This window comes from Nymphalis io, chromosome 24 (genome assembly GCF_905147045.1).
Source record: "Nymphalis io chromosome 24, ilAglIoxx1.1, whole genome shotgun sequence".
Lineage (NCBI taxonomy): Eukaryota > Metazoa > Arthropoda > Insecta > Lepidoptera > Nymphalidae > Nymphalis > Nymphalis io.
In genome coordinates, this window is record NC_065911.1 from 9,881,827 (window position 1) to 9,909,495 (window position 27,669).

At 33.8% G+C, this 27,669-nt stretch overlaps 1 protein-coding gene across 2 annotated transcripts in view; it reads left to right on the forward strand.

Annotated features, from left to right (window-relative positions):
• The first annotated feature begins 4,543 nt into the window (after nt 1-4,543).
• The window catches only part of LOC126777810 (hexokinase-1-like), a 34,952-nt gene continuing 11,826 nt past the window's right edge, over nt 4,544-27,669 (forward strand). The window contains exons 1-2 of one of the 2 annotated variants that reach the window (XM_050500948.1): nt 4,544-4,717; nt 20,242-20,428. In XM_050500948.1, the coding sequence (XP_050356905.1) occupies nt 20,261-20,428 (168 nt within the window). In that variant the 5' untranslated portion in view covers nt 4,544-4,717; nt 20,242-20,260. Of the gene's footprint in view, nt 4,718-13,234; nt 13,343-20,241; nt 20,429-27,669 lie in introns of those variants that run through there. The other variant, XM_050500947.1, reaches the window with a different exon arrangement.

Here is a 27,669-nt window from a genome sequence, read left to right on the forward strand (position 1 = left end):
AAAAGAGAGGAGCATAAAAGAAAATAAAATCTTGTGGACGGGGAATTCTGTTAAAAATAGTTTTTTTTCCTTTATTGATCCCATCTGTATAATAAATATTCTGTATTGTCATGTGCGTCGTTGTTTATTTATTCCCATTTTCTTCTATTAAACACAAACAAATTCTACCCCTCATAGAGACGACGTATGGATTTAGCCTATTAGGGATAAGTTAAGCTAACCGTTTCCTATTCTTGTTCCTATTTAATTTTGAAGGCCAATATAAGTTCAAGCTAGGCGAAAAGAGGGGATGAGGGCCCGATTCTTTCCTTGTGCACCGGGGCCTTTGTCAACTTAGCTACGCCTCTGTGTAAAAGACAATTTTAATCTATAGCCTATTCCAACCATAAAAGAAGTAAATCCAAATAAACAACTTCGACACCGATATCAACGGTCACCGATATCAATTGACGCGATACCATTGGTCGAGATCTTGAATAATCTATGATATTCACTATGGATTCGCGAAACAATGGCGCTTTCAATGTCCGCGAAGTTGTAATCGGAACTTGAAAGTTGAATTGGTGTGGTTACAACCCGTTAAGTGGAATAGTATTGTATTATAAATAAAGTTAAATTAATCAAGAACTATTAAAGTGCGTAATACAGCAGAACAATTAGAAAATCGCATGCAATTTGTAAATATACGGTTTGTTTACCTTTACTCCTACTCCGATTGTAAAAGAGTATATATGAAATGCTCAAAATAAATAATATATTACAGAGTACATAATTAGCTTCGCAAATAACTGTAAGCTTTTTTTTCTTCTAAATAAAAGATAAGAATAATCCGTTCGGTGGTTTAGAAGAAGTAACAAGAGTAACAGACGTAGGACTTTGTTTAATACAGTGTAGAGAAGAAGATTAAATACGAGTTTATAGGTATGGAAAACAACGAATGTAAGCTCCACGCTTTTATATCGTCTATATAGTCACGTCTTGTCTTTCTATTAATGTATTTTAACAACGATGATTTAAATATTGCGTAATTTTAAATTCATAACCTTATTGTGTTGGCGCCAATTTGTCGACAAAATGTTTTCAGTTGACGACGGCGAACGTTCAATTAAATATCAATTCAATTTTATTGAGCTGTATCGAGCTATCACTATTATCACACACGTGTATAAAATATTATTTAGAAAAAAAATATGCGTATTTTTCAAAATAAATTGACTTATAATAATAGATGGAATGGCAGATCCGCTACGGTTAGGCAAACCGTAAATTTGATATGGGCTTGAGCCGGATCATCAGGATTTGTAGTTTAATTTTTTATTTGTCTAAAATGTTGCCAGACCTAAATAATTTATAATAATAAAGATAAAGGTTTTCTTTATAAAGCATGAGAATTATATATATATATATATATATTATATACAAATCAATGAGTATCTCAACTCCTCTCGTTTATTTATTAAATACTTACTGCACAACATAAAAATAACTTAAGAATAATTGGTAAACAATCCAACTACAAATGGTGCGCAAAAGTGGTTTTATCGCTTATAGCATTTTCACAGAAAACCTTTGGTGAAAGAAGTTTTGTAAGAGAACAGGTTTGTTAGATCCCGATTCCATAAAATATATTAATTTATTATTAATTGTTTTATTTACTTAATCATTATTCAAAATCGGAAACATGCATTTCTTCAATTGAATTTAAATGTTGATACATTTCAAATAGATTTGACAATATTCATATCACGCGTTACTCGGGAATGTTATAATTTCACTAAATAACTTGATAATACGTTTTCGTTATAGATTTTAGCTTAAGTGATTAATAAAAGATAATTTTGTTTATGAGATATAAATTACCTTATCGGTTTAGATGTTAGGTATAAGTCTGCATATCCCAAGTCACTGAGCTCAACCCCCCCAGATAGAGTCAATATACAGCTATTGGTTTTTTTAGACAAGGACTTAGCAGCAGTCCTTGTACTCTCGCGGGTACACATCGGAGATCACGTAAATCCGTTGCTCTTTTACTAGAACTGTTTCTGGTCAAGCTGGATTACTGTCCCATTGGACTATGAGAGTGAGGCAATAGAGGGTGCATTTTTACTTACGCACACACTTTTACATAATAATACATCTCGCGCATTTGGCTAGTCTCTCTTGAGAATGTTCACCGTGGCCGAGGTCGGTCAATAGGGAATCCTCATCATATTATATGGTGTTTTTCATGAATAAATAGTAATAATAATGTCCACCAGACCGATTTCGGCCACGGTGGCCAATCTCAAGAGAGATTAGCCAACTACGCAGGAGATATTACAGTGCATAAGTGAGTGCGCAAACACAGGTGCACTCTCTATTCCCTCACTCTCATAATCCGATGGGACGGCAATCCAATACGACCCGAACGAGTTCAGCTACTGCTACAGCTACTGAGAATTTTCTGACAGAAAAACCCAATAACTTTTTATTGGCCCGACCTAGGAATTGAACCCAGGACCTGCGGGTCTGCGGCCTTACATCAAGCCACTAGACCAACGAGGCAGTTTTCATGAATAACCACATAAAAAAAAGATAGATATACCACCAAACATTTTAATAGTTTGCATTTTAGTTTAAGGTGTGATGTTTGAGTGGTTCTGTAAAACTACAGGTACACATATACACATCTTAATTCCTGTGCTAGGTAGCACATTGTGTGTGTTTGTTTGACTTTGTTCTTTATATACCTAATTATATAACTACTCGCTTGTCTTCGCTCGGAGTATATGACGTCGGCGCCATGTGATTAGAAAAGGGGATTGTTCGAGCAAGTCTACGGCACAGCATTGAATTAAAAAAAGAATAATTATTGTTTTCTTAATTAACGTGACAAGTTCGAAGGATGCATGTGATGATGTTCTGTATACATATTTGACTGAAAAGAGCTGGTAAGAAATCAGTACATGGTTACCGATTTTCTTAAGTCTTTCTGGTCGAAGTCAGGTTATCATATCTGATTTTGTTAAATCTGAACATTCATTGGTTGCATATTGCGTCATCTGTTTCGACCACGACCAATGACCATTATTTATATAAGATTAAAGCCAAATTAGATAATAATAATAATAATATCCTGGGACATTTTTCACACACGGCCATCTGATCTCAAATTAAGCTTGTACAAAGCTTGTGCTATAGAAACCAGACAACTGATATATTACATATACTACTTTTCTCTTGTAAATACATACTTATATAGATAATTACACCCAGACTTAGGGCAAGCAATAAAAGTAACCAACTACGCCAACCGGCTCGTCAAATTATAATCAGCGTATCAGACAGTTTCGAGGTAACTGAATTAAAACAATAGTTAGAGATAAGTTTTTATAACTCGAGTTTAGGCTGATGTATCTTTGTATCGATATTTACTTCTCACGCGACTTATCTTATCAACAATATTGAAAGTACGAACAGGTCCCATTACAGCTTAGATATAATATTAAAAGATAATTGTCGCTGTATTTACGCGAATGTTCTTTTACATGTAATAGGTATTTATTAATATATACGTAGAATAGACTGACGAGCGAATATAGCGTAAACCTAATGGTAAGTAATCAGGACCGCTCAATGACTTTGACAGTGTAAGGAAAGGTAAATATTCATATCGTCAGTTTGTTGTGGAACTATCTGAACTATTTGATATTATGTGTCTCTTGTACTCTTCGACTTTTAAGTACCAAGCGCTTTTTTAAAGTATTCTTGTTTGATGTTTGTTAAGTATGTGATCGTTATTATATAAAGAAATCGCTAGAAATATTAGAATTTGTTATCATGTTTTACTAAAAGTTTATAAATATTTAAATATTGTATGTAATAAAACAGTATGTTTATCAAAATAATTCGGGTGAAAAATTACTATAAACAATATTGTTTTTCTTACAAGGTAGAGTTTATCGGCGTGTTATTTATTGTTTAATTTGATACTGAGCTCGTAAAACATAAAAGTATTTAATTGAAAATCATAAATTGGCTTCCGAATTTGTGTGAATTCTGATAACTGAACAGTAAAAAAATAATTTATATTTTAGAAAAGTCAGAATATTTCAAATTTGCATTTAAAAAAATTTCTACTGCTCTAATTCTACAGTATCTTCTGCCGTCAATCGAAATTGATACACCCGACTATGCCAGAGACAGTTGAGGCGCCGAACCAACGGTTTTACGTGCTATCGCAGGCTGAACTTTGAGGCTCCACGCTACTATTAAGAAATTATTAACAGAAAAATTTAGTTTAAGCATTTATTGGTTCGACCCTATAAGCAGGTCACTAGAGCAAAGAGGCGGGTTATTATAATGATAGCCCATTTAAGCCAGTGGCAAGCCAGCAGACATTCGCTGCGACTTTTATCGAATATCACTATTGTTTTTTGTGTGAAGGCTGCGAAGACCGGCCTCTTGCAAACATTGGTGTTATTGTCAATGTTATATCAGCTGAGAGGTTGGAGGTAATATGTTGGATGTTGGTGTCAATGTTGGGTGTCATAGTGTATCGCAGGAGCAGTGGCGGCTCGGTCGCTGTAGGAATTGGACGCACTTGACGGGCTGACGGCAGTGTTCGCGCTAACGTCGTTGTAGTCGCTCGTTCGCGGTCGCTGCTCTGATATAATATCTCGTCGGCCTTGGTATCTATTTTGAATCGTTGTGGTGCGACACGCACTCCGACCCACGTGTGAGTATCTTTATATATTCTCACTATCGATTTCCAAAATAAGTGATCATCAAGCGAAAAAAAAATGTATGAAAACTCTATCAGGTTAAATATAATATTTAATAGTAAAGGATAAACAACTTCTTATAAAATATTTACATATTTTATATGTGTAGGTATCTATATTGTGAATATTTTATTACATAAATTATATTCTCTAAATAGAGTGGTGGAAAGTTCACAATTATTATGTTTGTCATAGTTCGTTTTTTAAGTTTTGAGTAATGTAAAACTATGAAAGAAACGTTTTATAAAAACAACAAAAAATACAACTAATAAATTATTCGCATGATCGTCAGTCGCATGTCGACAACACCGACATTCCAAGCTAAACGCTATATAATGTAAATAATACATAATGAGGCCCGTTTTCTGCTACCAGCAATTTGCGTCGCCGAATAATTTTAGATCATAAAAAACAGATAAAAACATCTACGTTATAAAAATTAATATATAATAAATAATCGTCTTAAAGGTAATATTACGCGAAGTTAAAACAGTCTATACTGATTTTAGTACCTATTTAAATTTTGACATTCTCGTTAATGAAAAAGTCATTGCCCCTTACGGCTTTACTATTGTACAATTTTCGAATTTTTTACTATTGTACAATTTTTGAATTTATAGCAATTTATTTCTTAAAAAATAAATATAACAAACATAAAAAAATACTGAAGGCTCTTGTTCTTAAATGTAGATTCTACCGAAAAAAAACCGGCAAAAAATTCATAGTTACTTAAAATACTACATCAAGGGTTTTCAAATTAAAACCAACTTTATCTGTTAAAATAAATTACTACAAAACATTTTATGGCTTATCGTTTGACATTTAGTTGTTTTATATATTTTTTTTCTTACGCAATAACTAAATGCGTTATAATTTTACGAATTGCATTTTGCAAGTCGGCGCCATGCACGAGTGATTAAACCCGAGTCCGGAATTATTTTATCCGATCCTCGATCCTCGACACGTTAGAGACAACAACAAATTATATATTGGATCTCCGATGATGCGTGATTCGCGTCATCAAAGTCGCTCGTGATTAATTCATAAAGACCACTTGTAGAACGAATATTTTATAATACACATTTATGTTTATGTTATTTGTGTTTATAATACATCGTGAGGAAACCTGGATGTGTCTAATTTCATTGAAATTATTCCACCACGCTGGTGGAATAAGCTCCAAACCTTCTCCTCAAAAGGGAGAGGAGACTTTAGCACAGCAGTGAGACATTAACAGGCTGTTATTGCTACACATTTATTGTGAAACTAGTTATAACTCGTTTTCTCACTTTTCTGTTAAAAGATCATCACTTAAGTAATAAAATAATGGAATTCTATCGCGACCGAGCCGCGTTGTGGCAAATTATAAATCAGGAGTAGGACACTATCCTGACCAAACCTGACAATGGTTGGAAAAGTATGTTGAAGAATATAACATATAATAAATCTGTAACTGATCGCTGTCTGTACATGGAAGATATATGAGTAAAATTATTTCCGGTGGCCTTTATTGACGCAATAGAACCCAAAACAATGATATTTTATTATTATTAGAATTTTTGTCTGTTTGTCTGTGCACGCTGATCTTAGAAACGGTTTAACGGATTTGAGTGCGGTTTTCACAAATGTGTTTGTATTATTTCAATCGGTTTATAAATAATAAAGTGTCATGTCAATTTAAAAAATCACGTCGAACATTTAATCGATACAGTTGCTATAAAATAACTGTTCTTCAATGTAAGTTGAAGTTAGATCTATATGATCAATTATATTAAATAGGGTTCCGCATATGCTGGTATATCTCGGTTAACTCGCCCATGCGTTATCTTTTTTAAGGTTGACTATAACCTTTTGTATTGTAATCAAATTTGTTCTAAAATAATGCATTTATTGCAAAGTCGTTTTTATAAAACATGAATTCTTCAGTTTTTAGTACTTTTTATAGTTTTGACATATTATTACAACGGGTAGTAGGATGTTTGAAATACAAACATACGTATTTATTTTCGGTTTGTAAATGACTTTGTAAGTTAAAGTTTATAGGTTAGGTAGGTATTTCGTTTCGTTGCCGCATATATATATATATTTCATGGTTTTGTTAATTTTATGCTTAGTCAGTTAGTTTGACAAGTGAAGTAAAGCCTTTAATTTTTATTTGTATATATTTAACAAATAAAAATTAAATATAGTACAAATCGTGACGGCGTGGAATGGTGGCAAGAATGCTAGTAGTATTTCCCCTTTGAATCGCAATTTCGATTCTCTGGGCGAAAAATGAACCAGTTCATCGGTTAGTTAATAATAAGTACTTTTAAAAAATAGATTTATGTTTTAGTTTTAAAAGGACAAAAATTCCTGTGAAGGTATCGTGTGCAGTCACAATAAATAAAGCACAGGGAAAGACATTCAAGTATGTCGGAATAGATTTAAGGGAATGCTGTTTTTCTTATGTATGTTCCCTATCTAGATCTGGGTGCGGTAAAACCGAATAAATACTAATATCCCACGAAAATAAAACTAAAAAAATGTTGTGTATACTGAAATATTATAAGTCTGCTCTTAGTGATTTTTTAAGTTATACGCGGGTTAAACCGCGGGTACTGATATTAAATAATAATAATAAAAGTAATCTGTCTCCTAAGTCTATAAAGTATATCCATGTAAACAATTACCTTATACGTTTTTTCTTTAATCCACGGCGCGTTGTTTCCTTACGCTTTATCATATAAATGAAATCTTGATCAGTTAATAATGCTTACTTATAAAATATTAATATTATAACAAAAAGGTTCACCTCGTTAGACGTCCCTGTAACGTTAGATAATTTAACACACAAGGTATAATAGAAAAAATGTCGCGAAACTCAAACTGTTACACTTATTTGACCTTAGTGTTTCGTAGCGAAAAGGAACTGCGTCTCAAAACCTAATACATTTGTATGGGTCCGACGGTGAAACCAGGATTTGAGCGAAGAACCTCGGGATCTACAGCAAATATATGATGGCGAGATCAAGTGTTTTTTTAATTAATTTTTCCTATGTTGTCTTGTAGTCTCCATCTAGTAGTAGGTTTCATCTGGATGTTCGGTTATCCTGCCTATGATGGGGTCGTCTGTATTATGGATCGCCATTGTAAGGTTATAATCCAGAATATCCTTGGTAGTCGCTGTTTATGCCCCAATCACCAGTTTTGTATGACAGTATATCCCAATACGCTGTCGTACAATTGTAGTTTTTTCTAACTTAGACCCTTGGCTTCATGTTTTTTGAGGATGTTTGATATGAGAACCCTTCGCAGTTGCCGTATCCTCGGTTTTGTAGAGATTCTTTTTCTGTTTGTGTAAATGAACATTTACGTTTGCGGTAGGAGTTGTTTGCAGGAGCGAGGCGTGGTCGACGGCGTTCTGGAGGCTTGTTTGTGGGAGTCGCGCGTCACGCTACGCCCGACCTATGTAAACATGTTGATCACGAGAGAACTAACGATTATTAATTGATTATCTACATTACTTTGATAACCGATCAAACAAATATCGCTACACTTAGTGCAAAGAGTGCTCCTCTACAATGTATATATCATTTTAATGGTCTTTTCTATATAATAATAATAATTCTTTCTCTTTCTTACATATGATGTTAAAAAAGAACATCGTTGTGTTAAATTCGCTTAGGGTTAGCACAACAAAATCATATGTAAATCATAAGTTTACCTGCATTTCAAATAGTAAGGTCCAACTAAAAAATCAGCTTAGAGAAGTTTTTGCGTTGGCGGTGATGTACCGTCATCACATAAATAAAAAATAAAACATTTTATTTTATTTTTTATGTAATTAATATAATAGATATAAACGTAATTTGACACCATGGATTTCTTCAACTTCGTAGTCATCCCCAGGTCGGGCCTACAAAAAGATGTTGGGTATTTCTGTTGAAAAAATATCCAGTACTACTACTACGTTCCTTGCTGTCCCGATAATCGTGTAATTAGAGTAAGGAAATAGAGAATTCTGTGTGTTTCCGCGCAGTTGGCTAATCTCCCTTGACTATGGCCGTCGTGGCCCAAATCGGTCAGGAGGACATCATCGTCTAGTCATTCCCGAGGACTTATTACTAAGAATTTTCGTTTCGTATGATAAAAATCTATTCTTCAAGGTAATTTTATTTATTATCTCAAAAATAGTATAGTATAAATTAGATATATTTATTTGTTCTCTTTGCAATAGCGAGATTGCAATTTCTTTTATATATATGGCTTCTTGCGTCCTCGGCTAATAGATTCGACCGCGGCGCGCGCGCATCGGCCGTTGTTGCTCCCTGACGCCCCTCGCTTCTCCGACGTCAATCTTCATTTATTGTGTCTATATAAAGTTTATATTTATGCATTGTCTATTTTCAACTTGCAATTTTTAAATATCTAAATTACTGCTATTGTATTCCCATTGATAGTTTATTTGCATTACTTCATAGAAAATAAATTATATTTTCAAGATTCTGTTCGTAATCATTATAAGAAGCCTCATAAGGAGCATCGCTACAAGTCTTAATTAATTTGACAACGTCATGACTTATTTTGTGAGTTTGACTCACACAGTTGTTAAGTTGTCGCATGAATTTTTTTCATGTTTTGGTGATATATCAACTATTTGGTCAAAACACAGAAATAAGTTAAATACAATATAAAAATAAATATGAATACCTAGTATATAAACTAATAGGCGTTACGAACTTGATCAAAGGTAAAACTTTGAACAATTTGCGTCACATACCTAGATAATGTATGAATTAAAAAAAAGAAGAAAGAAATTATATACCAGACATTCATTTTATCTTGTTATGTATTTTTAGACTTAAATCCTCAAACAAATTCGATCATTTAGTTTTATTTTCGATCTTAAACCAACCGCTTTATGACCCTTGTTGTACCCGTGTACCCGTTAAAGCACGTAAAACCGTTGTTCCTGTGCCCAAACTATTTCCGGTCATGTCATGCCGTCCCATTGTATTATGGCAGCTAGGGAAGAAAAAAGTGCACCTGTGTTTGCGCACACACTTGTGCACTATAATGTCTCCTAAGCAGTTGGCTAATCTCTCTTGAGATCCGCAGTGGCCGAAATCGGTCCGGAGGTGATTATTATTATTATTATGTACCCGTGTGAGGCCGGGACAGAAAGCCAGAATGATATAAACGCGATTAACTGATAAAAACAAGAAACGAGGCGTCTGAGTTACGTTATCACATAATTTTCAATTTGATATAATACGAGTGTGTAATTATGACCATTATGTTTTCTCCAGCTCCAGTCAAATTATATAACTCTCGATAGCCAGCCATATACAAAGATATAATTAAGTATATAATTATTGCTCAATAACAGTACTTACACGTGCTGTTAATAAGTACAATACGTTACCTTTATTATTATTTAAATAATTTGTCGCTTGGAAACAATTTTAAGAATAAGCGTTTTCATAAAACTGTTGCTCGTATTGTTTAAGACTTGGAAATATGTATGTAATAAATAATATGTGGGCTTATTTCAATTACCGTTTGTTTTCGTAATTATTCCTTTTTTTATTCAATTACAAGATTTTTTTATTGACATCAGCATATTGAAAAATACAACTGCAAAAGCCGAAGGTTCGCCGGCTTTTCTTTTGCAATACAATTTTCATAATGTTAAGGATTTTTTTCTTATAAGTATTACATGCGCTCAAATTACAATCGTAATCGTCTCTCGTCTGATGAGTGCGTAACGACCCACTGCTACAGGTACAAGTGTCTGTCGGTGTTTTTTATCTGGATGTGAACCTGGCGAATTAAGTTCCATGCGGTTTTTTTAAATTATAATATCATATATTATTTTGTAAGTTTTATATTCAGGTGTAGTCTTTTGCCGTATAATTTGTCTGCAATAGGCGTTGAAGCCAATAAACTATTTTTCCTTTCTGTGGTATGTAAACTTGGCAAAATCTTTTATTTTAAAATATATACTGCCGATAAACTTTCCACAAAAAGTGAATTATAACGCAGACATAAGTTTGTGTTTCCCAGTTGCTTACATTCCCCGAACACGTCGATCGTGTGCTATCGTTTACGCATGTACTTACTTGTTTACCTCGCACAGCGCACTGAGGACGGTCAAGTTCACGTCGAACGCACCACTCGAGTACATGTATTTGATATTAGCAGTATCAGAAGCGATATATGCAACAATAGTGTAGCAAACATGGCTTATTTCTGAAAACTCTTAAAAGATATTGTATTACTAACTTATGCGTTACAATGAATATGGTTATGTTGTCAAGACAGATGTTCATGATGGCCATTCTCACTGGTGTATAGCTAATGGTGACAAACGTCAACGCAAACTCAATGGCGATCTCTTTTCCGACAATCAGATTACGGATCTGATGTGTTGGCAGTTCGATCGGATAGGGTTCAGGCGCAGAAACAACGGCTTTACGTTCTCACATGGCACACGATCTATCTCTTTGTTTAAAACAGTGTTTTAAGCTTACGCTCTAAAAGTTTTAGTACTGTTGTAGTTTCGAGTGTGTGACCTATCCAGATATTAACACTCAACTCTACACCAGAAGTGAACTTATAAAGTATTTGTTTCGTACCTGATATAAAGAAGTTGTAACATGCTGCATTCTGCACTTGGTACTTATTTACGGGTTTGAAATATATTATTATAATAAATAAGTATATATATTATTATAATAAAAAAGAACACAGATGTTTAAAAGTGTGGAGTTTGTATTTGTTTATTAATTTAATTTTATATGGTCGATTCTTTACTGGATACTGCCGAGTTTCTTACTAACAAGAAAAGAGCTTGGATAGACTCTGTATTCAAATATTTTATATTCTGTTTGATAAAAACCAATACAAATGTTAGTATAATTATTAATAATAAACGAGTTTCGCTAAGTTATTATTGAAATTAAATAATATCAATGAGAAAGTGAATATCAAAGACCTAAATATATAAGCCATGGATGATTCGTCCCACATTTTTTCTGGGTCAGTGTCACGCGAGTGCAGTGCTCTGTATGAAATTAAACTACGTTCAATGTAGGCCAGTTCCAGATTCGATATTTATGGAAAATATTTCTCTTGGCGTTCGATAAAATCTCCCTGGACTTGTACAAAGTAATTACCTGTTTTGATAAGACTGTAATTTTAATTTGTGAAGTATAAAGGTTAATATTTGCTTATTTTTATTTTAAAAAACACTTTTTTTTTCATTGAATAACCTGGTAAATTGAAACATTTTTTGTAAAAATATTTTTATTAATCGGTTAGTAAGCGTATATTATATAGCATACTGAATGTACATTTTAGATTTTGTTTATAAATATATTTAAAATAAAAACCATTATACTATTTACTACTGACTGGAGTCGGTTAGGGGATTGGCTAGTCTTTTTTTTATATAATAGGAAGGCGAACGAGCATATGGGCCACCTGATGGCAGGTGGTCACCAAAGCCCTTAAATATTGGCACTGTAAGAAATGTTAACCATCGCTTACATCACCAATGCGCCACCAACCTTGGGAACTAAGATGTTATGTCCCTTGTGCCTGTAATTATACTGGCTCACTCACTGTTTGGCTGTTTTGCAGTAGAATATCTGATGGGTGGGTGGTACCTACCCAGACGAGCTTGCACAAAGCTCTACCACCAGTAAAAGCTTTATGCAAGCTCGTCTGGCTCGTCTTATTTGGTTATTTATATTAACGGTTTTAACTATGTATTAATGTATATAATATATCACGCAGAGCGGTAGAAAGTAATAAATGACGCCAAATGAGTACCAAATATCTACATAAACAAAACGCACTCTGTTATTTGTTTATCCGGAATTCAACATATCTTGTCTATTACGTAAAGCCGCTTCATTTGTTATTTCACCATCGATGTAGGAATTGTGTTATGTCAATAAAGGTAGACAATGTACCTGGTACCTACCTAGGTGCTGATTCTTTTGAAGACGAACAATGGCGAAGAGACCACAAACGTCGCTTATCTTGTAGATCCTGAACCACAGCCTAAAAATTACGATCCTTAATAGAGATGACATTATTGAATATCAAACTGGCACACAATTGGAAGAAGTCGTCGCTGTAGAGTCAAATTAAAATTTGTATAGTCATCAAAAATTCCAAAGTTTAGATTGTGATGCTGTCTGGAAATAAAAACATACAACCACATTCTAAATAATATATGTACAAATAATAGGAAAGATTCACACGTTTGTGAAAACGTTAATATTCACAAAATATTTAACATTCCAAGTTTGACTTCGAATAATCGAAAAGTATCAAAATCGTGTCGCACTTGACCGCTCGAGACTCGATAAGATCTGAAGGTGTCTAGTTTGCGACATCGCTATTATCGGAGGTCGAGATATCGGCTATCCGGAGGCACGACCCGCTGATAGCCCGCGGCCTCCGAGCGGCGGCCTGTGGGAGCGTTACTCTGCGACGCAGTTCTGACGCGCGTTAGTAGCACAGAAGTTCGCGGGTCGCGTCAGTGAGGTTTATGTGAACTTATTGGATCTTGGTGGTCATATGAGGTAACGTTCATTACCATATTTTAATACATGGGCTAGTTATTTGAGGAAACAATTTCGAGGAATATGAATCGAGATATTTTTAAACGTTTCATTATTATTATTGTCGACTAACGTACTTGGCTAATACAATTCGAACATCATACAAATAGGTCTAACCTCAAAATATAATAATTTCTAATATTTTCAGTTACAAAATCAACTGATTGTAATAAACATTTAAAGAAGCGATAAAACAATACATATATTATTTTAAATACATATTTATTCATTGAAATTCGTTTGGATACAAACATTGTCAATTTTATATCATAATATAGACATTTGGAAACCAATTAATTATGATATATAATAGAGATAAGAGATTTATATGTATGTAGATTGTAGGTATGCAGTTACCTCCTTTTGGTACCGGTGCGGTTATCTTCTTTCGTAATTACCAAATATTCGATTATCGCTATTTGTAAATGTTTTACGTGCGCGAGTGTCTGGGAGGCAAACTTATATGGCGCGGTGTTTAAGTCAATGAATCTTTTGCGACGTTGACGTTCCACGGGGGAGAAGATTGCACTCGGAGAGGATATTCCTATTAAGATTAGATTGATAGAGAGATATTGTGAACCGTTTTGTAGTTTAAACCACTGACACGACTTGAAGGGTTTCATCCTTATTGTATTCATCATGAGATGAGCACATAATAGTTTGTTGAATATATTATATTATTAAGATATTTTGCAAAAAGAAGTCAATGTCGAAATCTTTATTCATTATAGAAGCGCTTCACTTGGTTGTTAAAAATCTACCACCGGTTCGGAAATAGCCACCCCAGACCTGAGAAAAACCGGCAGAAGAAACGTAGAGTTTTTATTTATCGAGCAACGATTTAAATTAAGTTAATTTTATAAATAATACCCTAATCTTTCATACCTCGATGACAGAAAAACGATATTTAGGTGTCCACACTATTACGAATTGACGCAAATTCTAATAATAACTATCATTTACATTTTGGTAGGTACGTATTCTATGCGTTTACTTATTATACTTTGTTAAAGTTTCTGAGATATCATCACTGTGGTGGCGCGAGTTATGGGTATCATATAATTTACTGGTATTAGCTAGGGTTAATTACAAAAAGTTTATTATAATAGTCTCATTTTAAAACAGGATGTCGAAAACTTTTGAGAAACAACACCTTTAGGCGTGTTTGTATGTGCTCTCTAAATTATCGTATTAGAATCAGCGACTAATCCGGCGTCGGCGCGATAGTGTGCTAATTAATATCATACGAGTATGTTCCGTTCATTATCAATACCAGTGACGTGGGCCGCGCTCGGTATAAATACAACGGCACTCGGCAGTAAGTCAGGATCACGGGATATATCTTATGGATCAGTAATTACAAAGTTATATACTAATCCCTCTTTTAATATTAAGTTAAGGCGTTTGTTGGCTTATTATTCTTTCATGCGGCACCGGAGTAACGACCGACGTCACTCCACAAACACTAGAACGTAAGCCGAACTTTGCAACGGAATTAAAACGCAGCTAATTCAGCTAAAACTTCACTTGTTAACAATACAATCTAGTATTACAAAATTTTATTATAGTGATTAAATATAAGATTGTTTTTAAAAAGTTTTTTTACTTATTTAATATAGATATAGTTTATGGCCCGGAGAGTGAGAGAGAGAGACAAAACGTGTCATGTCGTGCAAAACAACACGTGAAAATGTTGCAGATAATTTTTCTGACATAACATCTGATTCAGCTCTTGCGTAACAGCTGTTACAGTTGAATGATAACGATTAAAACAAATAATTTCGTTCTTCAATTTTTATTTTTATCTCAGATAGTAACCTGATATGTGTGGTGTGAAAACGCGGGTGGCGGGACCGACGTCTTTAGCCGTTATTGTTGTTCATTGAAACATGACTTATTGAATGATTGCTTAATGCGTTTAGTTAAAGTCCATTACAGAGATACGTTTACAAATGCGTCGTCGATAGGATGAACCAAATCGTGCAGTTACAGTTGCAGATCTCGAGGTCCCGGGTTCAAACCCTGGGTCGGGCTATGAAAAGTCATTGAGTTTTTCTGTCAAGAAATTCTCACTAGCAGCCCCGAAGTTTGGAAGCTGGCAGTGTTTACAACTCCGCACCTCGGAACGCTCTCCAGTGTGATTCTGAATTAATTTAATGTAATTTGTATTCTTTAATCATACACATCTACTCAAGATTCACTCGTTAATTTGCGTTAATAAAGATATGTACGGATGTACGCATGTTGCTCTTATTACCGCGGCTATGAACATTACCTATTTATTAATATTTCACGGTCAGGGTCTGCCTGGCGACATATAATGATATGAGTTGTGAAAAGTTGACGTATTTCTTGGTTGGTTCCTAGTAAATTAAAAATAAAACTTTTTGAAACAAGCTATTGTGTAAATAATATAGCGAATACAAATTAAAAATAGTCTTTATTCCCTCAATATCTCCTCTCAGAACGCGACGGGACGAAAATTCGACAGGATCGAAGCGAGTCCAACGATGTCTTGCCCGTAAACTTCGTTTCACGTGGTTTCCGAGGCACGGGACCTTAATCAATTACAACTTCCAAACTTCGTACTGGTGATGACAATTTGACATTAAGCCTTATTAACATTTTACTTCCCCGATCGAGGTTTGCACTCAGGAAATCGGATCTGAAATCTTAATGTAAACTGGGCACTAAACCAACATACTTAAATAATAATAATAATAATAATAATAAAATCATTTATTTCGACCAAACAGGGCTCATAAATACAAATCAATAAATAGTAAAAAGACAAAAACTACAATAACAATATTCTACAGGTTTTACATATTATGAATTAGATTAAATTAATTCGAATTAAATTATAATACCAAATTAAACTAAAATTATTTAAATCAAATCTAAATTAATTAAATCAAAATAAAATTTGAATTAAATCAAATCAATTCAAATTCACACTAATCTAAAGAAATAAATCATTAAATTAGACTAATCAAATACATAAAATAAAATTAAAGCACATTAAATTAAAGTACATTAAATTAAATCAAAAATAAATTTAAATTAAACAATGTCTTGAATGTAATTATTGACAATTTACACATTAATATTAATTATTAGTCACTACATGAATCATATTGCAATGATTCAAGTACTGAGAGTCAAATTTGCATGCGAACATTTTTAGGGTGGTGATGGAGCTGTCCCGAATCCTGCGCAAAAGAGATGTGCATCGCTTACGCATGGTTGCATAAAAACAATCGATTCGCGAATCTGCGAACAGCCCTCATGCACTACAGTTTGTCAAAATGACACGTGCATTGCTGTATGTTGGTCTCTGTTATTATTTTATTATAATTGAATTATCAATGATAAGTCTACTTAGTTGTTCCCATTATTTGTGGTGAAATAATATTCAAGATATAGTTTCATGTTACTTTAAACATTGCTCAGTAAACCTCTTAGAGTAATAAATTATAACTTAAGTGTTATCAAATATTATATATTTACTGATCACTTATATTGTTATTAAGTTTTGTAGTTTTCCGCAAAGTTTGGGAATTTGTCCAACGTTGGTTACCATTGTGGCGTTGGCTTTTATAGATTTACATAAAAAACAGCCAAGTGCGAGTTAGGCTCCGCTCCCGCTCTATAATTTCCGTACGAAGTTTGGGTTCGGACTTTTTATCGTTATTATTATTTTTTAATTCCAGTGAGAGAGACAGATAATACTATGACAATTTGTGCTCGCAAGTGATAATATTATCTCGTGATAAATATTCCCATGTCTTTTAATAACGCGGTTGCATTACAGCAATATATTATTTGTTTAAATATTTATCAAACGAGATATTTATTATCAAACACAAAACAAAATTTTATTCCTTTACTAAATTGTATATATTTTTTTTTTTTTTTTTTTATAGAATAGGAAGGCGGACGAGCATATGGGCCACCTGATGGTAAGTGGTCACCAACGCTCTTAGACATTAGCATTGTAAGAAATGTCAACCATCGCTTACATATCCAATGCGCCACCAACCTTGGGAACTAAGATTTTATGTCCCTTGTGCCTGTAATTACACTGGCTCACTCACCCTTCAAACCGGAACACAACAATACCAAGTATTGCTGTTTTGCGGTAGAATATCTGATGAGTGGGTGGTACCTACCCAGACGAGCTTGCACAAAGCCCTACCACCAGTAAATATTGTATTGTAAATATAATATTGCATTGTATAACAGAAATAAAAACTTGTGCAAAACTGCAGCTCCGTTGCTTGGGTGAAACTGACCTAAAAAATCACTTGCAAGATTTGATCCACGCACACTATCGGATAACTTTAAATTGTGATATATGTAACTGTAACTTGTAATTGTAACGTTAGATTGTGATAAACTTTGCTGTTGCTGAAATAATATAAGCATTCCGATTAAAAAAAAGCGTTAATGTCTTGAATTATATAGCTGGCAGAGTGAGTGACATTCGCGCAGGAGGTGGGCGCGTCGCTACGTCACGGCCGCGCCGCCTGCGACTGTGAAGTCGACGACACACGTAACACGACCGTTGTGACCTGCGTGCGCTTGTTATTAATAACATTTTGAATATTTACTTGAAATAAAATCTTCAAAGACAATGTCAAATATCAATTGATGTGAGACCATCCTCGAGCGATACTGACCCAAAGCAAAAATAATCATTAGAATCGGTTCCCAAACAACAAAGATATTCGAATGTTATAAATGACGATAAAAAAGGTTTTAGTACTTAGATTAAATTAAAGTTTTACATTTATCTTGATAACGTGTAATTCCAGGTACGTGTTTTCAATAAAGCCTATTCTAATCAAAGGAGTAAAGAAAAAAAAACATAGATTTACTTATTTCATTATGCACTATAAAGTATTCTTCATTAGTAAATCTATAATATAATTTATTAATAGCCACCCTTCGCACGGGTTGAATAAGGGTTTACATAGACGTGTATATCGTAATAATATACTTGGTTTAAGGGGCGCTCGTCAGTAAAGCTCCGGTCTGCATGATTTTTACCAAACTCTTCAACAATCGTCATGTTTCGGCCAATTTACTCAATACCTCAATTCATTATACACCTGAACCTTCCTCATGAATTACTTCATCCATTGGTAAAAACCGTATGAAAATTCATTTTTTTCACAGAAATTTGTTTTATAATATTGTATTGATAGGATAATATTCTACATAGCTGGTTATATTCACTTTGATTTTGATGTGGCCTCAATTCAATGTCGAAGTTGTTTATTTACTTCCTGTTGTAGTTGAAATAAGCTCTTCTTTAGATGAGTAATACTCGTATTATGCTTATGATAAAATACTACCCTCGTTATGTTAAAATATTTACTTCCACCGATGTTATAAAAAATAAAGGAAATTGCGACTTTAATGTGAACGTAATTTTCAATGATTTATGTACGTAATGGTTGTTATTATAATAATCTCTATTTCCTTTCAGGAAAAAACCTCGTTATACTTTTAATTTACGTATTTTCATTGACTACAGATTACAAAACAAAGTGCTATAAATATATATCTTTTTAAAAGTAAATAAAATAGTTACCCCTTAAAGTACGAAACTAAATATTAAACCTGCAACTTCTACATCGCTAAGCGGTCCGTACAACATTACGTTAAGTACGCTTTAAATGTATATAACTTATTTACTTCTTAACTTAGGTACCAAGGCGATATGGCCCAGTGGTGAGAATACGTGAAAATTAACCGAAAGTTCAAATCTGGTTAAGTACCACAAAATTTTCTTGTTCTTAGTTCTTATAATTCGTCTCGAGGTTCGAAATTCGGGGCCGCACAATCTAAAGCCTTATAAGCTAACCACTCGACTAATGAGACAGCGCCAATAAATTAAACATAGATAATAATATCTCCTTAAGTAACATTATTCAATTGAAGTATATTTATCAGTTATGAAATATTGGGGTAAACTGTGACGCTGAACGTCCGCTGATAAGATACGCGAGAAAGCTACCGAGTGTCTGCCAACTAAGTCGATTATTTGGAAAGCAGACCAGGGAGTATTCTAGACTCAATCATGTCATAGTCTTGATTTTATCTTATAACTTGACGTCGTGATATCTGTAAATGTTCCACAGTTGGGCTAAGACCGTCTAGTCTTTTTCGGAGTTTGGCTTACTTTGGTGGATATACATGACACACACTTCAGATTTTCATCTGCCTACCATTCTAGGCCTTTTCTTTATAATGTACTGAAACTAATTTGAATGAATAACAGCGGTGATAACTTGTTTTATTCCGAATGACAATTACAAAAATTGTTATCTAAATATTCTTTGATTATAATATTTAGGCAGAATATATGACATACTTAATTATTCATAATTAGGTTTAGGCTTAAAATACATTATATAGTTTTAATCCGTTGGGTTTTCACATATATTCACGTTATTTGTATTGTGAGTAAACTATTTAGTTTATTTATTTCTTCACATAAAAATGGTAATAGTAAAGCAATAGTCACTGAAAAACCCACTATTAGGCAAAAGCTTATTCTCTTCTTGAGAAGATATGGAGCTTACGTGTACACGTATATGGGTCTCTATTTATTAAAGTGTTTATATCGTGCTCAGCGGTAAAGAAAAACATCACACAGACCACGTGTTTTATGATATTTTGCCAAATTTATACACACGAAGCCAGTGGAGCAGTGTGGTGGAAGGCAGCTTAAACCTCAAATGATCGAAAGAACTATAATATTAGGCTCACTACGAGGTTCAGTTAAAAGGTTTATCTACAATGTAATGTTATTCCATTATAAAAGTTAATTGTATTTGGTTTGTTAACAGATTAAACAACAACACAACAATGTCGACGGCAATAGAAAACAGTTTGACGGTAGACACCCGTGTCAACGGACACGCGGGATACATCAATGGCAACGGCACGAGCAACGGCACCCCCACCAACGGCTCCTGGGAGCAGCAGTTCTTACCGCCCCCTCTGCAGCTCGATGACAGAGCACGAGCTATTAAGGTAACGTAACGTATTTGTATCCATCAAAAAATTGATTATTATTATATATTACTTTAAATAAGCTTATATTTATATTAGCTTACCCTCGCCTAACATGTTGCTCAATTGATAACACCACTTATAGAAACAAGTGATAAATCTCTTTATTTAAAATAAATTCATCGATTCATGTGTACAAGTCGTAGCGCATTTCAAAAATTCGAGCAGCCTCCTTATTTTCGACGTAGTCGGTTAAAAAATCCGACAACATCATCACTGGGTGGAGTTCGTCGGCTTTAGATTCCAAATACGGAATCAATATACTTGTATTTCAATATATTTACGTTCTTATGATTAATTAATGTAAGTTACTGGTGGTGGGGCTTTGTGCAACCTCGTCTGGGTAGGTACCACCCACTCATCAGATACTCTACCGCAAAACAGCAGTACGTGGTATTGTTGTGTTCCGGTTTAAAAGGTGAGTGTGCACAAGGGACATAACATCTTAGTTCCCAAGGTTGGTGGCGCATTGGTGATGTAAGCGATGATTAACATTTCTAACAATGCCAATGTCTACGGGCGTTGGTGACCACTAACCTGATGGTTAGTGGGCCACCTGATGGTGGCCCATATGCTAGTTCGCTTACCAATTCAATACATAAAAAATAAAAAAGTTAATTAATTAAAAAGAGTAACAACATATTTTATAGCCATTTATCAGCGGCAGTATCTCCATTCCGAAGTTGGCTTTGTTTGATTAAGGAACATTTATTTGCATATTTATGTTGCACACTTAACTAAGTATTATTTACCGACTCACGGTGAGGTGCCGTTTCGGTGTGTATCCTTTACATAGACAATACAATGGTATTTCTGACATTTCACGATCATGTTCTGCAGTTCGCTTAGAATTTCTTACATAAGAGCTCTATAGATTCTTAAAACATTAATATTAATAAATTTCTAATAGTTTTTTTATAATTAATGTTCAATTGAACGAAATTTTATTGATTGTAAAGAAGTATAAAGTCTTTATTTATTTTCCGTTTCCGGATCCGATAAGTACATATCGGAAGTGTCTTTTCTTGTGATACAAGAAATGTGGCATATTTGGACTGAGACTTAGCGGATTTAATTTATATTTTAAACATTTACTATTAAGAACAGTAACAGCCTGTGAATGTCCCATTGATGGGTTAAGGCCTCCTCTTCTTTCTTTGAGAAGAACGATTGGAGCTTATTCCACCACGCTGCTACAATGCGGGATAGTGGTATTAAGCATATAAATTTAAAAACAACTCATGAACAAATCATGACCGCATGGAATGATGGAAAAATCTAGCAGCACTTCCTCGATGAATCGTTATTCCTATTCTCAGGGTGAAGTACATCTGTATACTAGTGCAAATTGTAAAGTATAAATATTATTTTATTAGTAGAAATTATTTTAAATTAATATGTTATTTGTTTTGATGTAAGGGTTAATACTGCGTGTCAAATAATTTGATCTTAAGTTATCGTGATCGGGAAGTGGGCGGACGTTAGTGAGTAAGCGTTGATGTAAGCTGCATCACTACACACACACACACACACACACTACCCAAGGCAGACTACTAAGACGAAGAACTAAAATAAATAAAAACTTACGTTGATTTTGTCATAAGCTGTATAACGCAGCTGAAATCATCAGCTTTCATATTATTGTGAGCGATTTTGCAATAAAGTTCGTGTGAAGAAAATACCTGAACAGCATACATTTACGACTGTCTAATTTAACGTGATTTTTCTCCGTTTTCTGTAAACTTATTTATTTTTACATTACTACAATAATTAAATAAAAAAAATCTACACATAAAACATTATCTCTTTTTGTTGTAGTCAGTTTAACAAACAAACAATTAATATACGTGTAGACAATTTATTGTTAAATGAAAAAATATGAAAAAACAGATTATATATTGATTGCCCCTTCGCCCGAGGTCAACCGAAAACTCCGATTTTTCCTCATAGTGATAATAAGTTTATCTTAATTACATACGAATATCTACGCGAGTAAACTATGCGATAGTGAGATGCGCGAATTACAACTAAACCTCAAATCCCAAAACACAAGTCGTATAAACATAATAATTATTATTTTATTTTTAAACAAATTTAAATAGAAAATTGTTTTTTTTTTTTATAAAAAAAAAGAATATTAGCAATAGGTTTTCGAAGAATTACTCATATTCTCTTTTATTTCCGTCCCATCGGATTATGACAGAGAGGGAATAGAGTGTGCGCTTGTTTACGCACTTGAGCTCTATAATATCTTCAGTACAGATGGTTAGTCTTTGGAGTTGGCAATCATGGTTAGAATTTGGTTCAGACGTTATTATCATACAAAATAAATATATATTGAATAGATTAGACAAATAAATTATTATCATATTCATAACTTACGTTTTCGAACTTTTCCTTTAGTTTGCCGACATAACTTTCAAGCTTTTTCTCACAAAACATTGATTATAATAAAAGGCTCGATTAAATATTATTCAGACGATTTAAAAGCGTTTAGTCTGTATTCGTTGATTTTCATGCAGTATAAAAAAATAATAGGCACAATTGATGATGTAAGGAATAGTTAATATTTCCTACAGTGCCAATGTCTATGGGCGATGGTGATCAATTGCCTTCAGGTGGCCTACCTGCCCGTCCACCTACCTATATTACAAAAAAAAGTTCTTAAAAAGTTTCTTAAAGTTCACCTCGGTAAAATCTACATTCAACGATACAAAAGTATTTTGTTTCAAAAGAGCCTTTTTAAATAAGGTACTTTTAGTTGTTTTTTTTTAACCGTGTATATAAAAACAATGGGTTTAAGTGGAAGTAAGTGCTGCACGTGCAATTATTTGACGAGTTACGATTCGCTGCACTCAATTGTGACGGATGGCGCTTTAATTGACGGAGACTTCGGTAATTGTGGAGAGTTAAAAGATTCCTACTATTCTATCCAATAGTTATTGAAATATTCTTACGCTCGAGATCGCCCAGTGGTTAAACTACAAGAATTTTATCTACAAGATAATGGTATCAAAGAACACTAAGTTTTCACGTGCTAATTTTTATTTTGGTTATAATTCGCTCTTGTTTGATTAAAACCTGCCTCACATTAAACTTAACATTTGTATCCACAAACCCGCAATAGTAAATACCTACGATAAAAAATAATAATATGAGCTTGACTCATGTTTTCCAATTTAAATACCTTGGAAATATACTAACCACCAGTCTCAAGGATGATAATGACATTGAAAGGGAGAGGAGAGCATTGTCAATAGAAGCTAACATGATTTTCAGAAGATTTGCGCGTACGTCAAGGCCTGTAAAGAAAACATTATTCCGCGCTTACTGTACCTCTTTTTATACATGTAGTTTGTGGGCTAATTATACATTAAAATCATACAATGCTCTTCGTGTCCAGTACAATAACGCCTTTTGATTGCTGATAGGGTTGCCTTGCTTCTGTACTGCTTTAAGGATGTTTGCTGAAGCGAATATAGACTGTTTTTACGTATTAATGCGAAAAAAGTGTGTATCCTTGGTTCACAGGGTGCGGGCCAGCTCCAACAAAATTCTAATCATAATTGCTAACAGATTAGACTTTATATTTATAAACCACTGTTGTAAAGTTTCAGCTGGACCAGTAAATTGTATAAGTAGTAAATAGTAGTCTATTTTATTTTATATTTTGTAATTTTGTATGAGTTGTTACTTGAATAAATAAATTATTATTATTATTATTAGAGCAGCGTGGTCGAAAAAGTTCCAGGTCTTCTCTTTAAGTCTCTCTCTCCTTTTGGAATCTTTACCCAAGCAGTGCGACAATGGCAGGTTTTTCATCATAGTGCATTCGTCACCACCAACAATGTTAGTTTATATTTATTTGCTCATCAAATTATTTACATAATATTAAATCAAAAATTATCAGAGTAGCGAGTGTGCGGGGGTTGGGGTTCGGGGGCTGCGGGACAATTCTGTAAGAACATACTTCATTTCTCACTGTGAAATGTGGACAACCAACTTATGGTGATATATTATTTTGATGCGTGTATTCTTGAAATGTTATAATTATTATCAATGTTGGTCATCACTTTCTGATATTTTACGATCGCTTTCGGCGCTGCGTTTCGAATTTATTCTTACAGAATAGCCCTACTGGACCGCGGACGAGGCCACACTCGGAGTGCAAGTCGGCCGCGCTTTGATTAATAACAACTCGTTTCAATTCAAGAGCTATTGTGCTCGTAAATGATTTGTCAATCTCAAATTGTTAAGCTGTTTAGAAATAGAAATATTATTTATTTACAGTACTGTCTTCACAATAAAAATAAATTAATAATATATAATAATAATAATAATACTTTACTGTTATCCAATACATACATAATTTAAAAAGTAGCCCTGACTCCTGAACTGGTGTTACCCGTGCGTCAGAAGTCAGTTCCTTCCCATTCAATTATTAAAAAGTATTACAAAAGGTCTTATTACTAATAATTGTAAGTTAATCCAAACCGTGTGTGCGTGAGTGTGTAAATGTGTGTGTGTGTGTGTGTGTGTGTGTACTATAATTGAGCGTGTGATGTAGATGATCATTTATGAGGTAGTTAATAGTTTCTCAACATTTCATAATTAAGTTGTTTTAGCCATGTTTTAGTTTTGCCTTTAAATTGGTAGTTATTAATGTCCTTTATTCTTGAAAATTGATTTAATTTTTTATAAAATCTAGGTGCGAGACTGTTATATTGTTGCTGTGCAAATTTACTTTTAACATTATTGTTCCCTACAAATCGATCTCTTCTACTGAAATTAGTTGTGGGTAGAAATGGGACAACTGTTTTATGGTATTTTTGTATACATAGGTGTACAAAAAGTTTTTTCACAGATAATTAAAATCAATTATAATTAAAATCAATTAAACACAAATTAAAATCAATTATAATGTAATAGAGACAATTTCTTATCAATTGCGCAGGATAAGTTATTTCAAAGTAAATGCACAATGCGTCATTAAAGAAAAGCCATAATGTCGTTTATATTCTAGGAAATACTAATTCGTTAATGAGTCGAGAGGTACTTCAAAATTCCGTGCATTTTTATACAAACATATTTCATAAAAACACATACATAAGCAAGGGACAGGCAACATTTATAGCTTTTTTTATTTAAACGAGCTTAAGTTATAAAGCTCAAAGCTTCTGACGTATTTACATTTATCAAAATTGCCCCAAAATTTAACGCCATACTTTTTACTGAAATCATTAGAAGAGAAAGTTTTAATATATAATACGTCTGACCACGGTCTTGCTAATTTGCTTATATAATATTTTTAGGAATCAAGATGGAAATAGGTTTTTAAAGAGATAAATCAAAACAACTATACAACTATAAAAAAACGTATATCGCGACGTACAATTAAGACACAAAAATAGAGCAACTGAAAAATTATTTAAAAGATATCCACCACAACCGAGAGTCCAAGCTGAAGTGTCGCAACGCCAGTCTAGCCGGCCGATGAGCTCGGCAGGGCCAGTCCCCACCACGATGGTCATCACGCGATCAAGTCGAGCCGCTAGGCCACGCCCCTTCGGAAGACATTCCTAACAATATATTTTTTAAATTTCCACAAATTTAGCGTCCGTGCCCTTGTTTAAATTGATCGGCAACATTAAATATAATAAAAGATATAAATATTAAACGCAATAAAAATAATATATTTCTGATCACGAGGTTATGATTTACGTCAACTTAGAATATGCTATGTATGCGTGTAAACAAACAAACACTTCGGGTTTATTATATTTGTATAATATTGTGAATTTTCAGCGCATATAACGTAGATACGATATCTTAATTATATGCAATTATTGCTTCGATAGTGATGTTTGTTACAACAAGACCGATGAAACAAACTTACGCAAATTCATAGTTTACATCATACAATAAGATAACTACGCCGCTGATACTAGCGTTACGTTAGAGAATCTTAAAAAGAGCCAAAATCTTTTAAATTATCTTTTATGATGTGGTGGTGATAGAGTTTTGTGCAAGTTCGTCTGGGTAGGTACCATCCACTCATCAGATATTCTACCGCAAAACAGCAGTACTTAGTATTGCTGTGTTCCGGTCTAAAAGGACTCACCTTTTTACCCATTTGAGCCATTGTAATTACAGGCACAAGGAACATAGCATCTTAGTTCCCAAGGTTGGTGGCGCATTGGTGATGTAATCGATGGTTAATATTTTTTACAATGCCAATGTCTATGGGCATTGGTAGACACTTACCATCAGGTGGCCCATATGCTCGTCCGCTTTCCTATTCTGTAAATAAAAAATAATGTCTTCCTGATGGCTATCTTCGTACAGGAACCACAAGTATTACATTTGTATTCCCTCACTCTAATAATCCGATGGGATGCTTTACACTCCCGAACTCCAGGCTACTAAATAGAAATTCTCAACAGAAAAACATATTTTCGTTTTTATTGTCCTATCCCGGAACTTGAATAAGGCCTTCAAGTTCGGTGCACGGTTCAGTGCAGGCGGTATGGAGTATCCTGGAGCTCGCCGTGGGTACCACCATCGAAGCGATTCAGATAGCGCTAGAATCTAGTGTCAGTAATTTATTAACTTTGACGTCACACCGCCTCGACTTATACTTCAACAAATACTTTAATTGTGTGCAATTTGCTATATTGTCTTATTCGTCGGCGGTCGTGTTTTATAATTGCCATAAAGATAATTTTAATTTCATTGCAAATGTTAGATAGATACTACTCTAAGCTTTATATTGTCATAGGGGATTAACTTTGCCGTTATCAGGTCCCTATCTAACTTCAAGCTAGAATATTTGATAATATTCTACGTGATACCTAATCTTCGTTGAAGCAAACGAATTCATAGAGTTCGTTTTCTTTATTTACATATTTATATAAATAGATATATATATATATAATTATATATTAATATTTTTACCATTACTTAGCAGAATTGCAAATCATGTATGGCTTCATGTATTTGTTTTAAAATCAACGTTGTTTTAATCCGTTGTTTAATATTTGATGAGTGAGTTTGGTGTTACCCACATGGGTATACATAAAGCCTTACAACCGATGGATGGTGGAAAGAAGGCAACTTATTCTTTGAAACCAACTCATGTCTCGTCTAGATCTCAGACAGTTATGAAATTGCGTCCTCAATATTATTAATAATAAATTAAAAAG